The sequence below is a fragment of the Conger conger genome, chromosome 11, assembly GCF_963514075.1.
Source record: "Conger conger chromosome 11, fConCon1.1, whole genome shotgun sequence".
NCBI lineage: Eukaryota > Metazoa > Chordata > Actinopteri > Anguilliformes > Congridae > Conger > Conger conger.
In genome coordinates, this window is record NC_083770.1 from 38,634,908 (window position 1) to 38,656,469 (window position 21,562).

The following is a 21,562-nucleotide window of genomic DNA, read 5'->3' on the forward strand; positions in this document are numbered from 1 at the left end:
AATAATATACATTTGTTTTAAATTCATGATGGAAACCTTAAACAAAGGAGTCTTAAATGTGAATGGCCTTCATTAGAAAACCAAAAAATAAATCAGACTAGTCTTGTTTAAAAAACTAACTAAATTGAGATAATAAAATTATGAAAATAACTTGAAAATGATGAAACTGTCTATTGGAAAACAGGCAAAAGTTAGAAAAAAAAACCCAGTGAAATAAATGAAAAGGAAAAAAGTAATTTATTTAAGATGTTCTCTACTGAAAATGTGGCTGAATAAAAACAAATTAATAGGAATGTGTATTAGACCTGGATGACGAAAAATGTGTTTCAGTGCAAAACAGCAAAATACAGAAGGCTAGATTGTCTGTCAAAAATAATAAATCATTAATGTAACTAACCGAATAAATTAATAGAAACGTAGTTTCAGAAATGTATGGTGCTAGCTGGCTCATCCCCAACACAAGTTCACTCGCTGATTAGATCACACTAAAACTTTTAGATAGGGACACAAGAACAGGTTTCAGCCTTGCCCATCTCCGTATTACTATATTTTTGGTGAAATACATAATTATTTATTTATTTACATGAATAATTGCATTTCTACTGAAGAAATTGAGATTTGTTTTTCTGTTGCAGATCACCACGCATGGTGCCTCTGTTTGCCTACAGCAGCGCTACTCAACCCCACATCCTGCAGGCCGCAGTGCACCTGATTTCACTAATTATTTTATTATTATTTATTTTATAAATTTTATTTATTATTATTAATATTATTATTATTTTATTTATTATTTATTATTATTTTACCAGATAATAGCGAAAAGCCGGCGGTTGAAGCAAATGCCTGCAGACACTGCAGCCCTCAGGATATGAAGTTGAGCAGCGCTGATGTAGGCTAACAGACAGCATGCTGCGTTGTTTCTATGACAGACGTATTCAACTGAGAAGCCGCTCTTTACGATGGCTTATTTTCCCCTTTTATTTTCCTTGCTCCTTTATCTACTCCTAGCTCCACCCATCGAGAGAAGCTCGAGAAAGAGGCTAAAAATAAAGGGAGAGGGGAAATGGAGAAAATGTGAATTGGGCAAATGGAATGTCCTGCCATATCGGTGACAGACCTCACAGATGGGGAGAGGTGGACCCACAGGTCATTTATACATTTATACACGTTTCCTTGCTCAAAGGCAAGTTTGGGAGATACCCAACTTCTACTTCAAGCACCTACAAGGAACATTTAATGGGTAGGAATGTACTAAAAGATGACAGATCAATTTCCAGGTCAAAAAAGGGGGGGGGAATTGGAAAGGGATTGGAAAGAGCCCACTGTTCTCACAAACACCACCCCGTTTGAAAAGATCACATGACAGGGATATAGAGCATCATACTTTTTTAATTTTGATTTTTTCTTTTTTTTTGTTCACAACTTTATTACACAATGTGTAACATGTTACCCACTATAAAAAGTGAAATCATTCTAGAACCAAATTCCTTCATCGAATTGCCCAATGAACTTGGTGTGCCATTTTCACACTGTCAGAAAGTGCTAGCTACAGTGGGGAATGCCAAAAAGAGTTAAAGTCAAGCAACATAAAAAATATGTACTGTGTGTATATATACTGTACTTAACTGGCCGATTAGCATCTCTCAGGTTGGTCACACGAGGACTGGGCGGTTGGGCACACCACACACAACCACAACCAGGTAAGCATTCAGACAGTTAGCAACCACTTGAACCCAACTCCCAAACCGTATCTCAAACACCTCCACTCCCACTGTGAGAGCGATCCCCAGCAACACTAAAGCTGCTTTGGCAGTTAGCATTAAGAAGCATGTCCAGTTCATGTTCCCCACTACCTTGTACCAGAATAATCTATGCATGCAAGGCCATTCAATCTCCTTTATTTTTTTTTATTTTTTTTTGTTTTTAAAGATTCAAAATGTCACTCACTCCCCCTCCCCTCCCCCCCCATAAGATGACTGAAAAGCAGTCAGCAATGTAGTTTCTACCATGAAGTTGTGGGGGAAGGCTAGCGAACCATCCTAGCTATGCATATTGGTATTTATTTTAGGTTTATTGATTTATTTACAGATGCGTTCTGGCCCACGAGGAAGCAGGGATTATCAAACTGCTCTGACAGGCGAGCCAAATGTATTAATCTTCAACGTTCCTCTTTTCCAACCATTGCAACACCTAGATTGTGAGTATATACGCAGGCAGGCGGGGGGAAGGGGGGAACCACAAACTCATTTGACTGGTGGAGATAACTCATTGGTCTCAGGCAAACAAACCCAAAGTTCTTAAAATGCCAAATTTCTTCTCAACTATTTCTCAACTATTTATTGTTCAACTTCAGCCACAGGAAAGCCTAAAGTGGAAAAACTTGTCATTTGAGGTTCGCAGTTTCTGTAATATGGCTGTCATTCGACACTGACGTTCCTTCAGTGAGCCAGTAAGGGAGTCTTCTACAGTAAACGGTAGCCATGGGGCAGCTTAAAGAAGGCTAGATTTGAACGGCATCCATTCTGAATCCATCCAAGGAACAACTCTCCCATTCTTCTCCCCACCTCCCCCCTACAGTTTCTAAGCTGGAGTCGTTCACCAGCACTCCCAAAAGAATGCGTGCCAGCAAAGCTAGATTTTCAGATTCTTTCAAAACTTTTCTAAAAAAGAAAACAGAAAAGCGTCACCCAATGTGGGAATTATCAGTATCACAAGGCTTGATTCACAGTACGGTGTCGTGTTTAAGGTACTTTGAGTTACAGGTGACCAGAATACAGACAACTTGTTTCCACTATGGAAAAAAAAAGAAAAAGAAAATATAAAAAAAACAAACAAAAAAAATGTTAAGAGAAACAGCACAGTACAATTTTGATTGGGGAATGGATTACTTTGAAACGCCTCCCGAGATCTTGCGACCTCAGACAGCAAAACAAATGTATAATTAAAATAAAAAACAAACACAAAAAAAAAACCTTACAGAACAAAAATGCAAGTGTCCAAATTCAGTTTCTTAAGAGTCTATTGTAGAAAAAAAAAGGGAAAAATGACAAGTTGAAAAGCAGAGGAAGTCCAGGTTCCTGATTATTTCTCCCCTTCAGTCTTCTCCGCCTTCTTCTCAGACTCTGCCTCTTTCTTAGACTCCTCTTTCTTTGACTCGGCCTCCTTCTCCTCTGACGGCTTGGCGTTGTCGTCCTTGACGGACAGCTCCTCCAGCTTCTCTGCCACTTTGTTTGCGCTGTCCTTGTTGCCTGCCGACGGGACAAAAGCAGATTAACCAACTGCTCAACTTAATTTCCAAATCACTCTTCTGCAAATCAATCAATGGACACCCAATTCATTTCACTGCAAGCACCATCTGTCTTTGTTTTTAACTTTTTACCTAGTGTTCTCAGTGAACGATTTGGTCAACCCGTTGCTGGAAGCCCGTTCATTTTCTATGAAGCCGAGCCACTGCTCTCAGCTTTATATGGCACTGGATGGCTATTGCTAGTGATCTATTCAGAGGGATGAGCCATAGCTGATAAACTAGAAACCAAGAAAGCCAATGACCAATAATGATCAGCTCATACAATAATTACAGCAACTTAATTATGTCATAAATGTTATATTGTCTATTGCCGTTCTCCACTTCAACAGAAGTCACCTGCTTAGTCTAATCAACTGTAAGTCACTTTGGACAAAAGCTTTCAGCTAAATAACACATTATTATGGTATTATTATTATAATGTACAGGATTATAATGTAGCAGAGTATGAAAACACTGGCCTACGACCAGGCTAGTGGAAGTTCCACTCTGCAGTCCCTGTAGCAGACAGAAAAAGCACCAGGCTGGATTCAGCAGCCAGGGACAGAGTGAGTCTGCAAATCAATTTAGCAAAACAATAAAACTATTCAAATACAAATGCCACGCTTACCTGGACTCTCTAAAGATTTTCCGACGACTTCTTTACATTCATCAAACTTTGCCTTGAATTTCTGTGCATCTAAATGAAACAAAGAACTAAGGGTTAGAATACATTCACGGATACATGCAAACAATTTTATTGGGGTACACAATATGCACCAGAGCAGGGTACAGGAGGGCGCAGGTTTGAGGGTGGGGGGGGGGGGGTAAAGGACAGGGGGAGCTGCAGCACAGGTTTGAGGGCAGGGGGGGTAGGGGGTAGGGTACAGGAGGGCGCAGGTTTGAGGGTGGGGGGGGGTAAAGGACAGGGGGAGCTGCAGCACAGGTTTGAGGGCAGGAGGGTAGGGTAAAGGAGGTGCAAGTTCGAGGCCGGGGGTAGGGGACAGGGTACAGGGGGCGCAGGTTGGCGCAGTACAGTACAGTACAGGGGGTAGGGGACAGGGGACAGGGTACAGTACAGTACAGGGGGTAGGGGACAGGGGACAGGGTACAGTACAGGGGGTAGGGGACAGGGTACAGTACAGTACAGTACAGGGGGTAGGGGACAGGGCACAGTACAGTACAGGGGGTAGGGGACAGGGGACAGGGTACAGTATAGTACAGTACAGGGGGTAGGGGACAGGGTACAGTACAGTACAGGGGGTAGGGTACAGTACAGTACAGGGGGTAGGGGACAGGGTACAGTACAGTACAGTACAGGGGGTAGGGGACAGGGTACAGTACAGTACAGTACAGGGGGTAGGGGACAGGGGACAGGGTACAGTACAGTACAGGGGGTAGGGGACAGGGGACAGGGCACAGTACAGTACAGTACAGTACAGGGGGTAGGGGACAGGGTACAGTACAGTACAGTACAGGGGACAGGGTACAGTACAGTACAGTACAGTACTCACTCTCTGCGTTGAGGAAGCGGATGGCTAGCAGCTCAGGTTTGGGGTGCTCGTCGGCGAAGTCGGCGTGTGTGTTCCACACCCAGGCCCGGTCACTGCCCGCGTTCGGCTTCAGCTCCATCACCGGGAGGACTGGGGAGAGGACATTCGCCATTTACCTGACACTTACAGTTGATTAGACCAAGCAGGGACCAATTCCCCCTGGAGCAATGTGGGGTCAAGGGCCTTGCTCAAGGGCCCAATGGCTGTGCGGATCTTATTGTGGTTACACAAGGGCTAGACCTTCCAGGTCCCAGTCATGTAACTGCCCATGCACAGCCAGCAAGGATTTTTGATAAGGATCAGCAGACCTGGGACAAAAACGTAACCGTTTGGACTTAAATACTTTTCTATGCTCAACTGATCTCGCCTGGTGCAACTGAGCCAACCAAGAGGACCAGAATGTGTGGGTTGGCACTTTTTGACAGCATTTCATAGGTGCCAAGACACTACACAAGCATAGTAAAACAGACGTATTCAACCCAGGTCCGCAGACCAGACTGACGCAACCTTCAAACAACGTGTTTGCAACATAACTGAAATCCTGGGCAATTTGTTGACATACCGCTAACCAGACCAAGCTGGGAACTCTTTGGTGGAATACTAATCTAATCACCTAGGTAAAAGAAATGGCGCACAGCCATGCAATTTAAGTAAAAGAACTCAAATAACTGGCATTTGAAACATTAGCTCGCCATTCGACCGAAACAACCAAGCGCATACTTTCCCTGGCAATCATTTCCTAGCTCTTATTAACCTTTCAATTAACCTCCCCCTTACATAAACCCACTCGTACTTTACCAGTCACATAAAAAGTATGAGTGCTGTTGATATCAGCAACACCAATCAGCAGGTCCAAGGTTAATAATACACAATGTAAGAGGGGTGTGAGGTTTAAACACCAGTTCAATCACCAGTTACACCAATCTTCATACAGCCAGCACAAATGCACTGTGGATGTGAGCGAGTGAGTAAGCAGGAAATATGATGGGTGTGATACATGTGTTTATGTGCAGACCTGGTTCAGATGCATAATGTGCATTTCATAGGTCCCAATAGACCAGACATGCTCAGTAAAGCATAGAAATGTATTTGAATCCAAAACTTACTACGCATTTGACCCAGGTCTGATGCACATACAATTATAATTCAGATGCATCACACACTGTGATAATTCCCAGGTCTGTGCCAGCAGACCTCCCACGAGTGGGAGAATAATAAGTAACAGCCACTCGGGCGAAGAAAGCATAGAGACTATTTATACGCACACAGCGCATGGTGTTCACACACCGCGTTATAAACAGCATGTGGGAAACGTGTGGCCTTGAATACACTTTTCGGAATGTTTCTTTGTTTCCAAAATTGTAATTGTTCTAGAATCAAGTAGTGATTGTTACATCAGCATTCAGTTCAGAACGTTCTAATCACATGATGTGTGTGATATCACACCTTACAGGAAGGGGGCAAAGAGAATGTGGAAGAAGCGTCTGAAGAAGCCTGCACTAGTGTGAGAAATGCCAGTGAATGATTGGATTCCTGAGGATGGGGCGGGGGCACACCAATGTTAAGCGACCATAGCCAAGCACACCCCTCCATCACTGAAACCCAATATATAAATGGGACATTTTGCCCAGAATTGGTTGGGTATACCACCTGCTAAGTCTCCCCCCCAGGAATAAACCGTTTTGGGAGACTTGCAGCCCAATTCCTCTGAAACCGTTTTTGACTTTATATTTTATTAGATTATGTAATAGTGTTAAACTTCCTATTTTTTAAAGGGCAATATAAATACATTATTATTATTATTATTATTCAGGGGTGGTCCTCACAAAAAAATTGATTTGTTCCACAGTGAAAGAGGTCCAGACTTTGGTCAACACTAGTTCTGGGTACCAGACTACTAATGTTTTCCAGCCTCTAAAGTTCTGGACACCAACTTAGTCTCCCAGCAACAGCGACACTCGGTGTTGTGATTGGCTCGCGGTAAGGCCAAGGCTTTGGCCACCAGGTTACAGTTTCTGGGCACAGTTGCGATTCCCCGGCGATATGGCTAAGATACTGGGCGCTAGGTTACGGTATCCCGGCGACGGTGACACTCACTGTTGTGATTGGCACAGATCTTGAGGGTGCGGTCTCTCCTCATCAGCAGGCGAATTGAACCCTTCTCCTTGTGTCGCAGGAGCTTGACGTCCCCCGTTCCCCGCTCCTTCCACTCAGGGGGGTCGTTCTCCGACGCAAACCGGTACAGCTTCGCCCGCCTGTGCACAAACAGACCCAAAAACAAGCAGGAGGTTCAACTCGGCACACTTTCAAACACACATTTCTCAATTCTTATCCGTATCATTCATAAGGGACGTGCCCTTTCCTGACACACCCAGAGGGACTGCTTTTTAGATCCTACACATCTCTGCGGGCACTACCATTCAACTTTACTGCCGCTTAATCTCCCCTCCGATCAGCTGTCAGAGTGCAAAGCTCTAGGATTTACGCACTTATGGAATGCCCAAATTCTCTGCCTCAGTTTGAGATATTCAGGGTGAAACCAAGCATTTATTTTCTAGTCAGGAAAACTCACATTCATGATCCATTAACTTTTCTGCATTTCAGCCACTTCAGCCCTTTAATGTCCCAGATCACAAATGATGTGATTGGAACGTGCCTAACTGAACATTCTAATGCTGATGTCATAATCACTACAGCGAATGGAAGGCAACATTCTAAAACACAGACTTAAAACTTCGGAAAAATAAAACATTCCAAGAAAAGCCTAGTTACTCTTCAAAAGGGATGAGAGAATTGGCAAATGCAATTAAAGAAAAATATTCCATGTGGCGTTCCCACAAATATCCGCAGGCTCCAGCTGAGACCTTGACCTTGAACCGGGGCGGGATACTCACATTTTGAAGAGTTCCTCTTCATCCTCCTCTAGCGTTTTAACATCCTGCTCGGGTAGCGACACGATGGGCTCGAAGTGAGGGTCGTGATTGGTCTCTTCAGCATTATCTGTTGTGGTCTCATGCTCCTCTTGCGTTTCCTGTGGAAAGCAGAACAATTCAGTCTGTTAAGTGCTGCTTTCGATCAGGGTCTTTAAGTGAACAGGTTCAGTTCAAACCCACATCCTACCATGCATGCTAAACTATTACAGTCAGATGTTGTTGTAGTTGTAGTAGTAGTAGTAGTAGTATCACGATAGTTTTTATCCAAAGCGAATTACAGGCTGATTACAATAAGCAGGGGACAATCCCCCCCGGAGCAATGTGGGGTTAAGGGACTTGCTCAAGGGCCCAACAGCTGCACTGAACTTATTGTGACTACACTGGGGCTTGAACCACCAACCTCCTGGGTCCCAGTCATGTACCTTAGCCACTAGGCCACAGGCTGCCCCACCAAAAATGAACACATAATTGAGTCATTGCATTCAGTTAAATTTGACATGGCTCAAGAGTGGTGAGGCATCTGTTGTAGCCCATAGGACAGCTGACCCCAACCCCCATACAGATCGCCTTGAATAGCTTGGGGGGTTCGATCCCAACCAAGGAACTTTCCACACTGTGGGCGCAGCCTATTGTCCCCTGCTTAGTCTAATCAACTGTGAGTCACTTTGGATTAGTCAGTTAAATAACTAATGTAATGTAATGATGCCATCTCAATTGATTACCCACTCTCTGCCATCCCCTTGTCTGTACATAATTTTATTTTTTTAAATAAAAATACTAAGGGAGGGCAGACCGTCTATTTCCCATAAAAATACATAAATATCAACATATCACGGCTACAATTAAACAGCTATATTATAATCGTCTCCACGACAAAACTATACCAAAGCCCTTGTCTGTTGACATTCTTCTGTCTGCAGGTATAGTGCATTTCTGCATGGTGTATATGGCGTTACCCCACTTTTAAAGGAAAAATACCCACAAGGGAAATAGCAATTTGCAAGACAAAATTAACGAAACATTTTGACATTTTCAGTTGGCATAATGGGTAACTCGACTTCAAAAGCAACACAAAACCATAATGAGTTGTGACAGAACATTACGTTATTCACATCCCGAAAAGCCCTTTAAAATAGTTAATTTACCACACGATGATAATTATATGGACCATTATACACTACGCTAAAGTACTCTGAGATAATACAACTTGGGCAAACAATTTCTTGTAGTGGAGTGTTCTTGCTGTAACTTGTTTGGTAGGACATTAAATCTGGCCTTAGCGAGCTTATTATAGCTCACAGAATCAGGGCATGTTCAACTAACACACACAATGCGCAGAGGGATTTAAAAGATTGTGCTTTGGGGTTGCCTTTTGTGTGGGATTTGCTGTGGTAACTAAACTTACCGCCACTGATGCTGAGCCAAGCACTTCATACGTGTGACACATTTCACCTGGCTAACTATTTTTAGCTGGAGCAAACGCGGTAATACGCCAATTATTTCAATTAACAAGTGATGTATACAAGTTGCGTAACAAAATAACACTCCACGTGCATTTGAACTCGCAGAAGTAACGTTACTCCCACTGCGAACAAAGGGTTGACTCCCCCAACCCAAGCTGGCAAAACCTCCTAGTTGGATTTAAAAAGTGGGAAAAACAACTTTATAAAATGAACCTGCTTATTTGAGCTTATTTACATTTACTGATGGTAGAATACCCCGGCAATCAGCAAGGCCCTGAAATACAATATTTGGGCAATGCCGGCACGTGAATCCAGCAACGTCATGTGGCGTAATGTGCGCTTCTTAATAAAATTAGCCCATTCGTTTGTCAAATGTGTGCTTTCCGTCAAAAAAAAGCAGCTATTCGTCAAAGAAAAGAAGTCAGGGCGGCTGACCTGAAAGGGTAATATTTGTTGCAGTCTGGTTAAGTTTGCAGGACAATTAGCTAGCTAGCCAGCCATCTAGAAAGCCGACTACAGCAGGGCCTTGCAGCTAGCAACTTCAGTTTTAGCAACGTGGTGGAATGTCCGCCTTCAATAAAACGTTAAATGTGACGTTAATATGCATTAAGACCCAAGAAAAAGTTATAGGTAACACACCCTCCATTAAATTGCAACTAGCTCACGTTTGAACAATGTAGCTACACGTTGGGAAATTCATAGTTTTTAAATCAACTGGCTAGCAAGCCAAGTCAGCGCCAATATCGCACAACTGTGAGAAACCAGCGGATACATGATCAAATTCCCACAAATTTAAAAGTCAGTTGTGTTCTCAATATTAAACCCGAGTAATACATTCCTTGTGATTGTGGTAAAACTGTTATTCGCTTGTCAACGACCTAGCAAACGTGACAATATTGCTAGCAGACGGGGCTAAGTTGGCTAACGTAGCCTATGAGCTAATTTCTAAGGGGCAAAGGTGTTAAAACTTTTTAAGCTTCTTTTTGAAGTAAATTATCAAGCTACTAGTGGAGCGAGATGCAGAAATTCTTGTACTCGAAGCACACTAAAATGTATCGAGACACAGACGGTTGCTCTACCCAGGAAAAAAGCCCACAACCCCGGCCGGCTTTTAAATGTTTCCCCCCATCACAGTACGCAGGATGAAACCTGCTGAAATCATTCAGATGTTATCCAAATTACAGCTTCACTAAAACCCGAAAACGTATACAGCACTCGAAAAAACATCCTCACCTTTGTATCAGCCATATTAATACAGATGTTTAGGGATTGCGGAATTTCGTCTGGTTACTTTCGAGCCAAGCCCCAGTCAGTATCCTCTGCACCTCTTCCTGCTAGTCCTTTCGCGCGCTGAAACTCTCCTCCTCACATTTACCTCACTCCCATCAGCCCCTCCACTTTCCACACAAATTCCACGAAGAAATAAATTATTTCGCCCTTGATAAAACTTTATAATACATTGCTGAAAGCTAAATTACACATTTTATCAGTTGCTAATGCAACTATATTTTTTAAAGTGCAATGCATAAATGTGTTTTTATTTTTTCTTTGCGAAGCAACAGTTGTATCCGAAATAACGGTCCAATCTTGTTTAGTACGCATTATATGACAGTATGTGGGAAATGCATATTTTATCGATATATTTTTATTTTTATATTCTCTATAGTTGACCCTAGGGGAAAACGTCACTTCCTGTGAACGATTGGTTTTATATTTGTTTCTCTCATTTCTAACTTTTTTCGGTTCAGCGGACAATTTAACACTTTATACGAACGCTCGGTAATTAAAATCAGGAAGAAAAATTAGAACACATTATTCTCCCGTCATCCCCCACGTTGCGATGCACGTGTTTTCGGTTTTCCCTTACCATCATGGCGTCCTACTGATGTACACAGACAAAGCAACGTTTGGTGATAGATCTTCAACTCATCCACGTGTCCTAGGTAACTTGTAAAGCGTAGGCAAAGGTAATTTCACTCTTGTAACCATATTTTACATGTGCAATAATATGTAAGCATGTGACTTACGAAGTAAGCCCTTCATGCATTAATTACTTAGGCGTTTAGCTAACTAGCTAGCTCGCGTGGCTACCGTTCTGCATGTTATTGCCTGACAGCCCATGCGTAATGAATGAATGCGCCGTATTTACGCTTCTACGTGCAGTAAAAGTGTGTCCTTTCGAACCGACTGTGTACACGGTTCTATCAGTATGTCGGTTTTTGCTGTAATAACTAGCCGTCATAGTCAAAGTAGACTGAGAAGTCTGGGAGATTGAGGTCTCATTAGCAGTGCTATCAAAATCTAAAGTGTTCCCATCTTAAGGTTAAGGAATATGGCTGAGGTTGAAGATGGAGCAGTGGCAGCTGCCACCTCGCTGGGTGAAATGGATTCTGGCCCGGAGAAAGTGGCGGATGAAGGAGGAATGGCAGAGAATGTAGAGGAGGAAGCGACAGAGAATGTGGAGGATGGAGCGACAGAGAATGTGGACGAAGTGGCGATGGACAGGGAGGCTGAAGCAGGCTCAGACTCTAACATGTACCGCTACATCAAGGGGGACCTTTTCACCTCCGAGATCTTCAAAGTCGAGATCCAGAACCTGCCCAAGTTCGTCAGCTTCAACAACCTGAAGAAGTTCCTGTGCAATCACGGCGTCAGCCCGCACAAGATCAAGCTCTTCGGGAAGCAGACGTTCGCCTTCGTCACCTTCAAGAGCGAGCAGGAGCGCGACAAGGCCATGAAGGTGGTGCATGGGATGCAGTGGAGGGGCCGGGTGCTGAGCGTGCGCCTGGCCAAGCCCAAGGCCGACCCCATCGTCCGGAAGAGGAGGCAGGAGGAGGCGGAGGGGGGCCAGCCGGCCTCCAAGCGCTCCGCGGACTCCCAGGGGCAGGAGGAGAACCAGGAGCCGCTGTGGAAGCAGATAGCGGACGTGGTGACGCCCCTGTGGAAGGTGCCCTATGAGGAGCAGCTGAAGAGGAAGGAGCAGGAGGTGGAGGCCATCCTTCAGAGGCTTGCCAGGTGAGAAGAGGGTTGCCAGGTCAGAGGAGGGTTGCCAGATGCCTGGTTTCTGACCAGAATATCCATATCCAGTTTTCAAATTGTTGGTCCAGTTTGTGGTCCCCATCAGAAAATGTCATGCCCCTTCAGTATAATTTCTGGAAAGAAGTTATCGGGGTAGCTTGTAGCCTGGTGGCTAAGGTGCTTGACTGAGACTCTTACTGTAGCCACAGTGGAGCCACAATAAGATGCCCAGGTGAAGTGGCATATTGGGACTCTCACACTCACTACAGGAGGATTCCGGCCTATCAGTGCAGGCTAGGGGGGTTTGTATGGGAAAGTGGTAGTGCAGTAGTGGGTCTAGGCCCTGGGGAATAGGCTGGATAGGGATTCCAAGCGGTAAAACTGGTACACACATAGTCACTCATAGCATTAGATTCTCTGTCCATCTGGTCAGAGGGGTCTGGCACTTTTCTGTCACTTTTACTAAATGACTGATTGGACCTGCTGTGGCCATTTCATGCATTGGGGTTCTGTTCCTGGAGAGTTGGTCACCACATCACCAGGTTTTGACCAGAATATCCAGTTTTCAAATTATTAGTCCAGTTTGTGGTCCAGATCTGGAAATGTAATGTCCAGTCAGAGTAGCTTTGATTGAAACACCCCTCAAGGGTGTTTGTCCCCTGCCTAGTCTAATCAACTATAAGTTGCTTTGGATAAAAGTGTCAGCTAATTAACCGCTCATTCATTCAGTATTATGTCTGTCCTTTTAACATAACATAACATAACATAACATAACATAACATAACATAACATAACATAAAGTAATGGTGAGAACAAGCCATTCAGCCCTGCAATGCTCACTTTTTCCTACCCCTAAGTGTATCTACTGCCTAGTTTGCCTAAAAGCAAAATAGTATCTTAACGCCGTATCAAGCCTGGTCTTGAAAACCTCCAGTGTTTCTGCCTCCATTACATGTCCTAGCAAGCTATTCCACACAGTGACCACTCGCTATGTGAAAAAATACTTCCTAATATCTGTATGGAAATGTCTCCTTTGCCAATTTCCATTTGTGTCCTCTCATTCTGCTAACCGAACTCACCCTGAAGAATCGCCTATAATTCACTTTGTGAACCCCTTTTTCTTTTGCTTTAGGGAAATCGGAAACAACAACCGAGCTATGCTGCCCTGGCTGTTTGTGCAGAAGGAGAAGCATAATAAGATGTGCTGTCCACTCGAGCCCATCCGGCCCTCTCCTGTCCAGGTACATGCGTATATTTACTCTCGCTCCTTGCTCCCAGAATGCCTGCATTCATGATGCACCTGGCAACCGCAGGCTGTTTTTTCAGACCCGTTCTCAGAAGATATTCTGCTCATTCGTTTTTTTTCCTCGTAACCTAGGTTCAAGTGAAATGTTTTGAAAAAAAGTGATCGTATTAACAGGCGTTTTAGTCTTGTAATAAGATTTAAGATATATATTTTTTTGGTAGAAAATATTAGCTTGTTTTAAGTTAATGTTTGCTTGACAAGTGACATTTTTTTTATTGCATTGGCAACTGTCTTGTGTCATTGGCAATTACTTTTTAGCAAAAAAAAGTTAAAAGGGATAAGATTTTAAGTCTCAGATTTCAAATACTGGTTCTTTTATTCAGAAGTGCTGGCAGTTCTATGCTGTGGTTCATTGTCTGTTGTGATCTTTAAAAATAAAAATAAAAAAAACTAAAAAAAAACTGCATCTATAGAACGCACTTGGCTTTAATTATTTTATTTTATCATTTATTTTTCTTGATGTTCTAGTTGCCAAAACTGCTGTGTTCCATTGCTACTTCATCTGGTCAGTTTATTTGATTATTCAACAAGGGTTCAAGTTTTTAACTTGAGTCACTAGGACTTGGGACTGTACTTCCCATTCTGATTTGCACTTTATTGCACATCACACTGGATAAGAGCGTCTGCTAAACGACTGTAATGTAATTTCATTTATTTTCCTGCGTTTCTCTGCATGAAAAACACAGTATTCTGCATTAACGTGACCTCTGCTTGAACCCTGCCTTTGTCTCTGCAGACTGAGTACAGGAATAAGTGTGAGTTTCTCGTGGGGATCGGGGCAAACGGGGAGGACAAGACGGTGGGGTTTCGGCTGGGGAAGTACAAAGGAGGCTCCTGTGCCGTGGTGGGCCCCTCCGAAAGCATCCACGTTCCCCCAGAGGCCAAGAAGGTGGTCCAGGCCTTCCAGGACTACATCAGGTAATGCGCTCTAGACCTGGGACCACAAAGTCCTCCAGTCCTGGGAGTACAGTGGCTGTGGCTCTTTTTGGTGATTGCTTTTCAATCACCATCATTCAATTAGTTTTTATTTACATAGCGCTCTTTACAGAAGACTGTCACAAAGACACTTTACAGAGCAACGGAAGGGCAAAGGGAAAAGGATAAACACCAGGCCTGAACTTAGCAAGCGCATGTGCAGCCAATAGCCTACTGGCTAAGGTACATGACTGGGACCTAGAAGATTGGTGGTTCAAGCCCCAGGGTAGCCACAAAAATTAAATAAAAATGTATTTGTATAGCGCTTTTTACAACACAAATTGTTTCAAAACAGCTTCACAAAGACCGCAGGCCGAGGGTGACCGTGGTAAGGAAAAAAAATCCCTGACTAACGGGAACAAACCTTGAGCAGAACCATGCTCAGAGGGGCTCAGCCAGCACTGAGAAACAGTGAGTTTGACAACTCAGTGCTGCTGTTTGGCCCTTGAGCAAGGCCCTTAACCCCACATTGCTCCAAGGAGGATTGGCTCCTGCTTAGTCTTATCAACTGTACCTTGCTTTGGATAAAAGCATCAGCTAAATAACTGTAATGTAACCTGTATAAAAAATAAAATAAAAAACTCCTGAGTAGAGAGAAAAACCTTGACCTTGGAAACAAGGTGCATCAACTACGTATTAAAATACGTAAATTACACACTTCAGTGCTGAGGAGACAAAACAACAGACAGGTTGATCCACCAGGACTGGAGTTTTCAGTCTTCATCACTTTAGTGGTATTATTTTCTCCTTTAAAAAACTCTGTCTACTTAGTCTCAGACTGCCGGCAGTCACCTCACACAGACAGCCCTGTCAGGTAAATAACGCTGTGCTGTCAGGCAGAGTTACGGCAGCTGTGAAAGCAAGCATACACAACGGGGGCGTAAATTCAGGAGGCCTCTCCTGGCAAATATTTTACGTCCTAAACGTAGGGGGCCCCAGACGGTGTTTACAAGGGCCGCGTCCGGGCCGGATCTGAGACGGGTTTCGCCAGCTGTCTCCGCCGTTGTTACCTGTGTTTTACGACGGGCTGATGGGGTGCCGTGTTTGTTTGGCTTCGTGCAGGACGACCTCGTACTCGGTTTACAGCCCGGAGACGTACGAGGGCCACTGGAAGCAGCTGACCGTACGGACCAGCAGGACCGGGCAGGTCATGATCATGGTCTACTTCAATCCGCAGGTAGTCACATCTCACAAGCCAGATTTTCAGAACACAGGGGCCTGGTGTGTAAAACTTTGTAATGGGATAACCGCTGTCCTCAATGCATGCTCTGCCGACAAAAAAGGTGATGCAAATAACCACACATTACAACAGTGATAAGCAGAAGAGCATCTCTGAACACACAGCGTGTCAAACCTCTAAGTCAGGGGTCTCCAATCTTATCCTAAAAGGGCCGGCGTGGGTGCAGGTTTTTGTTTTAACCCAGCAGTAACACACCTGATTATACTAATGAACTAATCGTGGTCTTTAATCAAGACCTAGATGAGTAGAATCAGCTGTCTTAGTCCTGTGCTAAAACAACAACCTGCACACACACCGGCCCTTTCTGGATAAGATTGGAGACCCCTGCTCTAAGTGGATAGGCTACAGCGGAGGACCAATAAGTCAAACAAATAAGTCTAATAAATACCCAATAAAGTGCTCAGTGAGTGTATGTCTTATAAATAATAAATATATCTACCAGGGGTTTCCAAACTGGGCTCTGCAAATACTCCCAGGGTGCCTTTGGCAAAATTATTATTGAGAAAAGAAACATGTTCAGTACCGTTTTTATTTGATTGGTAGCAATATGTGAATTGTGATTGTTTATATGGTAGTGCATGCACCAATTTAGCTCCATGGGTTGATTTTGTTGACATGCTTCCGTGTGCTAGTAGTGTGTTAGTAGCCATTGCATGGCAGTCTGGGTCTTGGATAAAGGTTTCAGCAGTAGAGGCATTTTACTGAGGCTGGAGTCCTTGAGATGAACTTTTGATATGCAAACCATTCCTATTGGTGTAAATGTCCAGCCAGCTGGGCATTCTGTTAAAACGGTCGTCTTTCAATTGCATGGTTTTCGTGTGTGTGTGTGTGTGTGTGTGTGTGTCTGTGTGTCTGTGTGTCTGTGTGTCTGTGTGTCTTTGTGTGTCTGTGTGTCTTTGTGTGTCTTTGTGTGTCTTTGTGTGTCTTTGTGTGTCTTTGTGTGTCTGTGTGTGTCTGTGTGTGTCTGTGTGTGTCTGTGTGTGTCTATGTGTGTCTGTGTGTGTCTGTGTGTGTCTGTGTGTGTCTGTGTGTGTCTGTGTGCGTCTGTGTGCGTCTGTGTGCGTCTGTGTGCGTCTGTGTGTGCGCGTGCACTATTCCTCAGCAATTATTCAGCCCTCCGTTGGTACGAACCAGACACTGCTCGACCACAGTCAACGCAAGAGACTCATTCCGATGTCTATCCAACATCCCATTATGCCCAGCAGATGGACAAGCCACATGTTTCTGTTTAAATGAAATCCCAGCCCCCCAAAATAGCCCTCTAATTACCTGGATTATGGAGTGCAGGAAGTGTGAACTGGTTATTATTATTAGTTTTTTGCAAAACTGAAAAACGCTAACAGAAGCTCCCCTCCATAGATGTCATTTTGCAAGCTGTGCCTGAAATGACCTGATCTGGGCAGGAGGGTGATTGTAGTTCATTCCAGCAGCTGGTAAAGAGGGATTCTCTTCTAGCCTAATGGCGGTTTCTATCCGCTGGGCTTCTCCTGACTTCCTCTGTGGTTTGAGCCCGGATTGAGATTCCCCATTAAACTGTTCTTTCTGCTTCCCGATATTCCTGGCATTTTCTGGGAGTGTCGCTTGATCACTTGTTAATTTTCCAATTTTCTGTGGAATTGGCTCAGATGGTAGTGTTTGTTCTGGTTTTTATGATTCCCTCTGAAAAATTCCCCATTAGCACTGTGTGGTGACCTGTTTGTGAAAGGCACAATTGACTGATTGCACTGTGCAAAAACCAAAAGTCTTTCCAAATTAGTTTGACTAATTTCATGATTTGCCAATGGGGTAAGAAAATTTCACTTGTCCAGCAAAGAGTAAACTTAAAACAAGCTAATATTTTCTACTTGAGAGAAAAAATAGATTTTAACTGTCATTACAAGACTAAAACGCTTAAGATAGACTTTTGTTTTTTCTGTGTGACTGATTCATTGATTGGTTGTTTCCATCTTGTGTTGAAGAAACTTGAAGAAGAGGAACTTGGCAGGCTGAAGAGCTCTTTGAAGCAGTGTTTCACAGAGGGAGAAGGGAAAGAGAGCGGGGTCACGTCTCTCTACTTTGTAAGAGAGGGGCAAAGGTGAGAAGCAACCCAGCGGACGGTAGATTTTCTCAAAAGATCTGAAATTACCCAAAGCAATGAAAGAGGAAATCGGGAGGGGGGGGGGATACTTTTTCATTGCGCTGTACATTTAGCCATTTTACAGACATTTATCCAGAATTGTTATTCATTGCATTGTGTTGTATAATATTGCTGTTTTGTATTGTATGTGATTGTACTTCCTGCCTGGAGATGGGTATAAATCAGCTTGAAGCAAACTCCAGTGCTATTTTATTTTAAATGTGTCTGGTCCATGCGAAATACACAATAAACTAAACTTGGGGTTCCCAAATGTTTTTTCTGACACCAATTGTTCACACATTTGTCCCCATCCTCACATCTGGGCCCACAGGTTGGGAACCCCTGAACTAAGGGAATGATTTAGAAAGGTTTGCCCATGTGAAGAAGTGGTATGATGACCATTTAAAAAGGTGGATTTAATAGTTGTCGGCTGTGTGAAACCAGGACGTCTCCAAATGTGGAGGACCTGCCCTGCGAGCTGGTGGCAGGAGAGTCCTGGATCCATGAGGAGCTCCTCGGCCTGAAGTTCAGGATATCTCCACACTCCTTCTTCCAGGTAAGAGTCCCCCAGGATAGCCTGCACTCAGCTCCCCAGCACTGGTCCTGGAGAACCACGGGGTGCGCTGGTTTTGCCCAAGAAGGTGTGTGATGGCTGTTTGTGGAATCGGTGGGCATATAAGTGTACTTGTGCAAAATAAGAAGATAATAAGAAGGGGGTGGAGTTAGCTGAGGAGGTGAGAGCGGTCTGGCAGTCGCAGGGTTGCTGGTTCGATCCTGCCCTGGGTGTGTCAGTGTCCCAGAGCAAGACGCCTAACGCCCAATTGCTCCCAAGGAGCTGGTTGGTCCCTTGCATGGCAGCCTATCGCCCTTGGTGTGTTTGAGTGTGTGTTTGAGTGGGTGAATGAGAGGCATTCATTGTAAAGCGCTTTTGGATAAAGGCGCTATACTGTAAATGCAGTCCATTTACAGTTTATCAAGGAGGAACACATCTATTTTGTGCCATATTTATTGGAGTCTCGGTTTGTTTTTCACACTCAGGATTGTGTACTTTCACGAAACTGGATTCACTCACCAGCTTCAGCCAATACAGTGGAATTTCAGCTAGCAAGCGTTCAGATATGGGGTCTTTTCTGCACGTTCTCGACAGGTGAACACGAGAGCTACAGAGGTTCTGTACTCTGCTGTGGGGGAATGGGCCCAGCTGGACCAGGACAGCACGGTTCTGGACGTCTGCTGTGGGACGGGAACCATCGGCATCTCCCTGGGCAAGGTGAGGGAGAGGAGGGGTGGAGGTCCACTATGGAGCCATATAGGAGCCATTGTTTTGGATACTTTTCTGTGCTCAATCGATCTTGCGTGGTCACTTGAGGCAACCAAGAGGCAAGTCTTTTAAAACATTTTTTTTAATTTATTTTTTAATGTAATGTTTAATGTATTTGTCCTGTGAAAGTAGTTATTTATGTTAAGGGTTTGGGGACTCACCTTGCTTAGGGCATACCTGGGTTAATGCTGTCATTCCCTTCTACACAGTTCTGATTCTTTCTCTCGTTTTCCTTCTCTCCCCCCCCCTCTCTCTGTCCCTCGACCACAGAGGGTAAAGAAGGTGATTGGGATTGAGCTGTGTCAGGAGGCAGTGGAGGACGCCAAAGTTAACGCCAAGCTCAACGGTGAGCACCAGAACAATGTCAAACTGAACCTTGAATCAGAAGCTGAACCGATCCATGAATGTGTTACGGCTGATATCAGATGACTGTATTCCGATCTTTCAGGTCTGACTAACGTGGAATTCCACTGTGGAAAAGCGGAAGACATCTTCCCGTCTGTGCTGAATGCCGTTGTTTCCCGGAATCTGACAGCCATCGTGGACCCTCCCAGAGCAGGACTGCGTGAGTGTTTTGGAAAATCAAGAAATTTTGTCATCAGAGACACCTAATGCAAAATTCTGAAACATTTTATTTGAAGGCTCCTACATAAGAGCTACTCCATCAGCACTACATATCACGTTCATAAGCGTTCATGTTCAAAACCGACATTAGGATCTCGTCAGTTCACTTATGCCATGGTAATGTCACTTGCTGCATCAATGCTGACAGAACACACCATATGCCCATTTGCGGTTATTGACATAAGTGCTTATGAATGAGCTACATAGTGCTTATGAAGGAGTTGTACAGCTCTCATGTAGGAGCCTTCAAATAAAGTGCAACCCATAATTCTAACTTGCTTCATCCACACTCCACTCAATGTAATGACCAGGAAAGTTGTATTTTTATAAATTTCATTTGGTATTCAGTAACAACTCGGCAACTTCATTAACTATTCATTTTATTTAGACATGTTTATGAGGCTGCTCTTTTGTGGCGTATAGTTCTTTCATTTAAATCTAGCCTTTCAAATAATATATTTTTCCAACCTTTTCACTTGTGGCAGAACAATTCATCTGATGTGTCCATTATGAAAAGTTGCAGTCAGTACACAAACTGGATTCTGCCAGTTTCCCATTAATCTGCCTGTGAAGGGTATAATAGCAAGTTGTCAGGAAGTGAACACTATTTACATACATACCAAATGGTTTTGCTTTCCAATGCAATGTTCTGCATTTCTTTACTGTGCGATTGCGGTTTTATGAGGTCTTCCTGAATGTCTTCCAACGCTTCTTCTAGATACCAAGGTCATCTTGGCAATCAGACGAGCAGAACATCTGAAGAGGCTGGTTTATGTGTCTTGCAATGGAAAAGCTGCCATGAACAATTTCATAGAGTGAGTGTGATGTTCTCAGGAATGACCCTAATAATGTTGAGTTTGTGCCATTTTCTGGCTCATTCTCAGTAACACTTCACTTGAATCCCCTGCCATAAGGATGACATCAGATGATGGTAAATGTTATGACTGTTGCGGTCAAAAACGTAGAGGGAAAAGTATGAGATTTATGTAAAGTAATTTGACAAGCTGACATTTGTTATGCCATCTTGTGACAGCGGTTATGTTGTGTCTGGCAAGGGGTTCAAGTAAAGTGTTACATATTTTTTTTTCTATTGAATATAATGTCAATGCCCACATCCATCAAGAAATTAATTTAGACTTCTGAATGTTTCTAGTCTCTGCAGAGCTCCCTCCAACCGTGTTCGAGGTGCCCCGTTTCGGCCAGTCAAAGCCATGGCGGTGGACCTGTTTCCCCAGACCATGCACTGCGAGGCGCTGCTGCTGTTTGAGAGAGTGGACTACAGCTCCCAGAGTGACACAGCCAAACAGGAAGCGGAAGCCCCTGCAAATTAACCAATCAGATTCTCCATTCCGCCTTGCTCCAGATGAACTGCCTTTTCCTATCATGCGTTGTTTGTACACACCTGAGGTCTTAATGGAAAACACAGTTCCTGTGCATGTTCTGGTATTGCTTATTAATCAATTGCTTATTTGAATCTTAATGTAATATGCACTAAAGACTAAAGAGAAAGTGGGTGTAGTTGAAAGCAGTTGCATACCAGTAAGTTGTACTTGATATGATTTAAACCTTTTTATTTTATTTTTTATGTTTTTGGTATAGCGGACAGAGCATCAGACCTTAGTGTATAATTTGTCAATTTAAAGCAAAAATAAATGTATCAAAGCAATAACCACAGAATCTTAGTCCTCTCAAGCTTCAGTGTGCGTAGCGTAACTATGAAATGAGACAGT

General features: G+C 43.7%; 2 protein-coding genes and 1 non-coding gene across 3 annotated transcripts; 1 reads left to right on the plus strand and 2 right to left on the minus strand.

Annotated features, from left to right (window-relative positions):
• Positions 1-1,371: 1,371 nt before the first annotated feature.
• ranbp1 (RAN binding protein 1) lies at positions 1,372-10,641 on the minus strand. Its single transcript, XM_061259518.1, has 6 exons — positions 10,466-10,641; positions 7,731-7,867; positions 6,934-7,091; positions 4,798-4,926; positions 3,915-3,983; positions 1,372-3,248 (listed from the first exon to the last, which is right to left on the minus strand). The coding sequence occupies exons 1-6, from the start codon at positions 10,478-10,480 to the stop codon at positions 3,082-3,084; spliced, it is 675 nt and encodes a 224-aa protein (XP_061115502.1). The 5' UTR covers positions 10,481-10,641; the 3' UTR covers positions 1,372-3,081.
• Positions 3,736-3,862, minus strand: LOC133141362 (small nucleolar RNA SNORA77). Its single transcript, XR_009710086.1, has one exon. It is a non-coding gene; the product is annotated as a small nucleolar RNA SNORA77 (small nucleolar RNA).
• A 395-nt stretch (positions 10,642-11,036) lies between the features above and the next one.
• Positions 11,037-21,466, plus strand: trmt2a (tRNA methyltransferase 2 homolog A). The gene is made up of 12 exons (XM_061259517.1): positions 11,037-11,199; positions 11,555-12,247; positions 13,383-13,491; positions 14,293-14,474; positions 15,594-15,708; positions 17,730-17,845; positions 18,332-18,443; positions 19,035-19,157; positions 19,479-19,554; positions 19,657-19,773; positions 20,551-20,647; positions 20,986-21,466. The coding sequence occupies exons 2-12, from the start codon at positions 11,565-11,567 to the stop codon at positions 21,161-21,163; spliced, it is 1,908 nt and encodes a 635-aa protein (XP_061115501.1). The 5' UTR covers positions 11,037-11,199; positions 11,555-11,564; the 3' UTR covers positions 21,164-21,466.
• The last annotated feature ends 96 nt before the right edge of the window (positions 21,467-21,562 follow it).

Bases quoted from the DNA above. Each gene is read 5' to 3' on its own strand.
- ranbp1 (XM_061259518.1), bottom strand. The intron at 7,092-7,730 runs GTGAGTATCCCG...GTTTGTGCACAG, and splicing joins GAAGAGGAACTCTTCAAAAT to GCGGGCGAAGCTGTACCGGT. The intron at 3,249-3,914 runs GTAAGCGTGGCA...TCCCGTCGGCAG, and splicing joins AAAATCTTTAGAGAGTCCAG to GCAACAAGGACAGCGCAAAC.
- trmt2a (XM_061259517.1), top strand. From the start codon at position 11,565: ATGGCTGAGGTTGAAGATGGAGCAGTGGCAGCTGCCACCTCGCTGGGT. The intron at 12,248-13,382 runs GTGAGAAGAGGG...CTTTTGCTTTAG, and splicing joins ATCCTTCAGAGGCTTGCCAG to GGAAATCGGAAACAACAACC. The intron at 14,475-15,593 runs GTAATGCGCTCT...GGCTTCGTGCAG, and splicing joins GCCTTCCAGGACTACATCAG to GACGACCTCGTACTCGGTTT.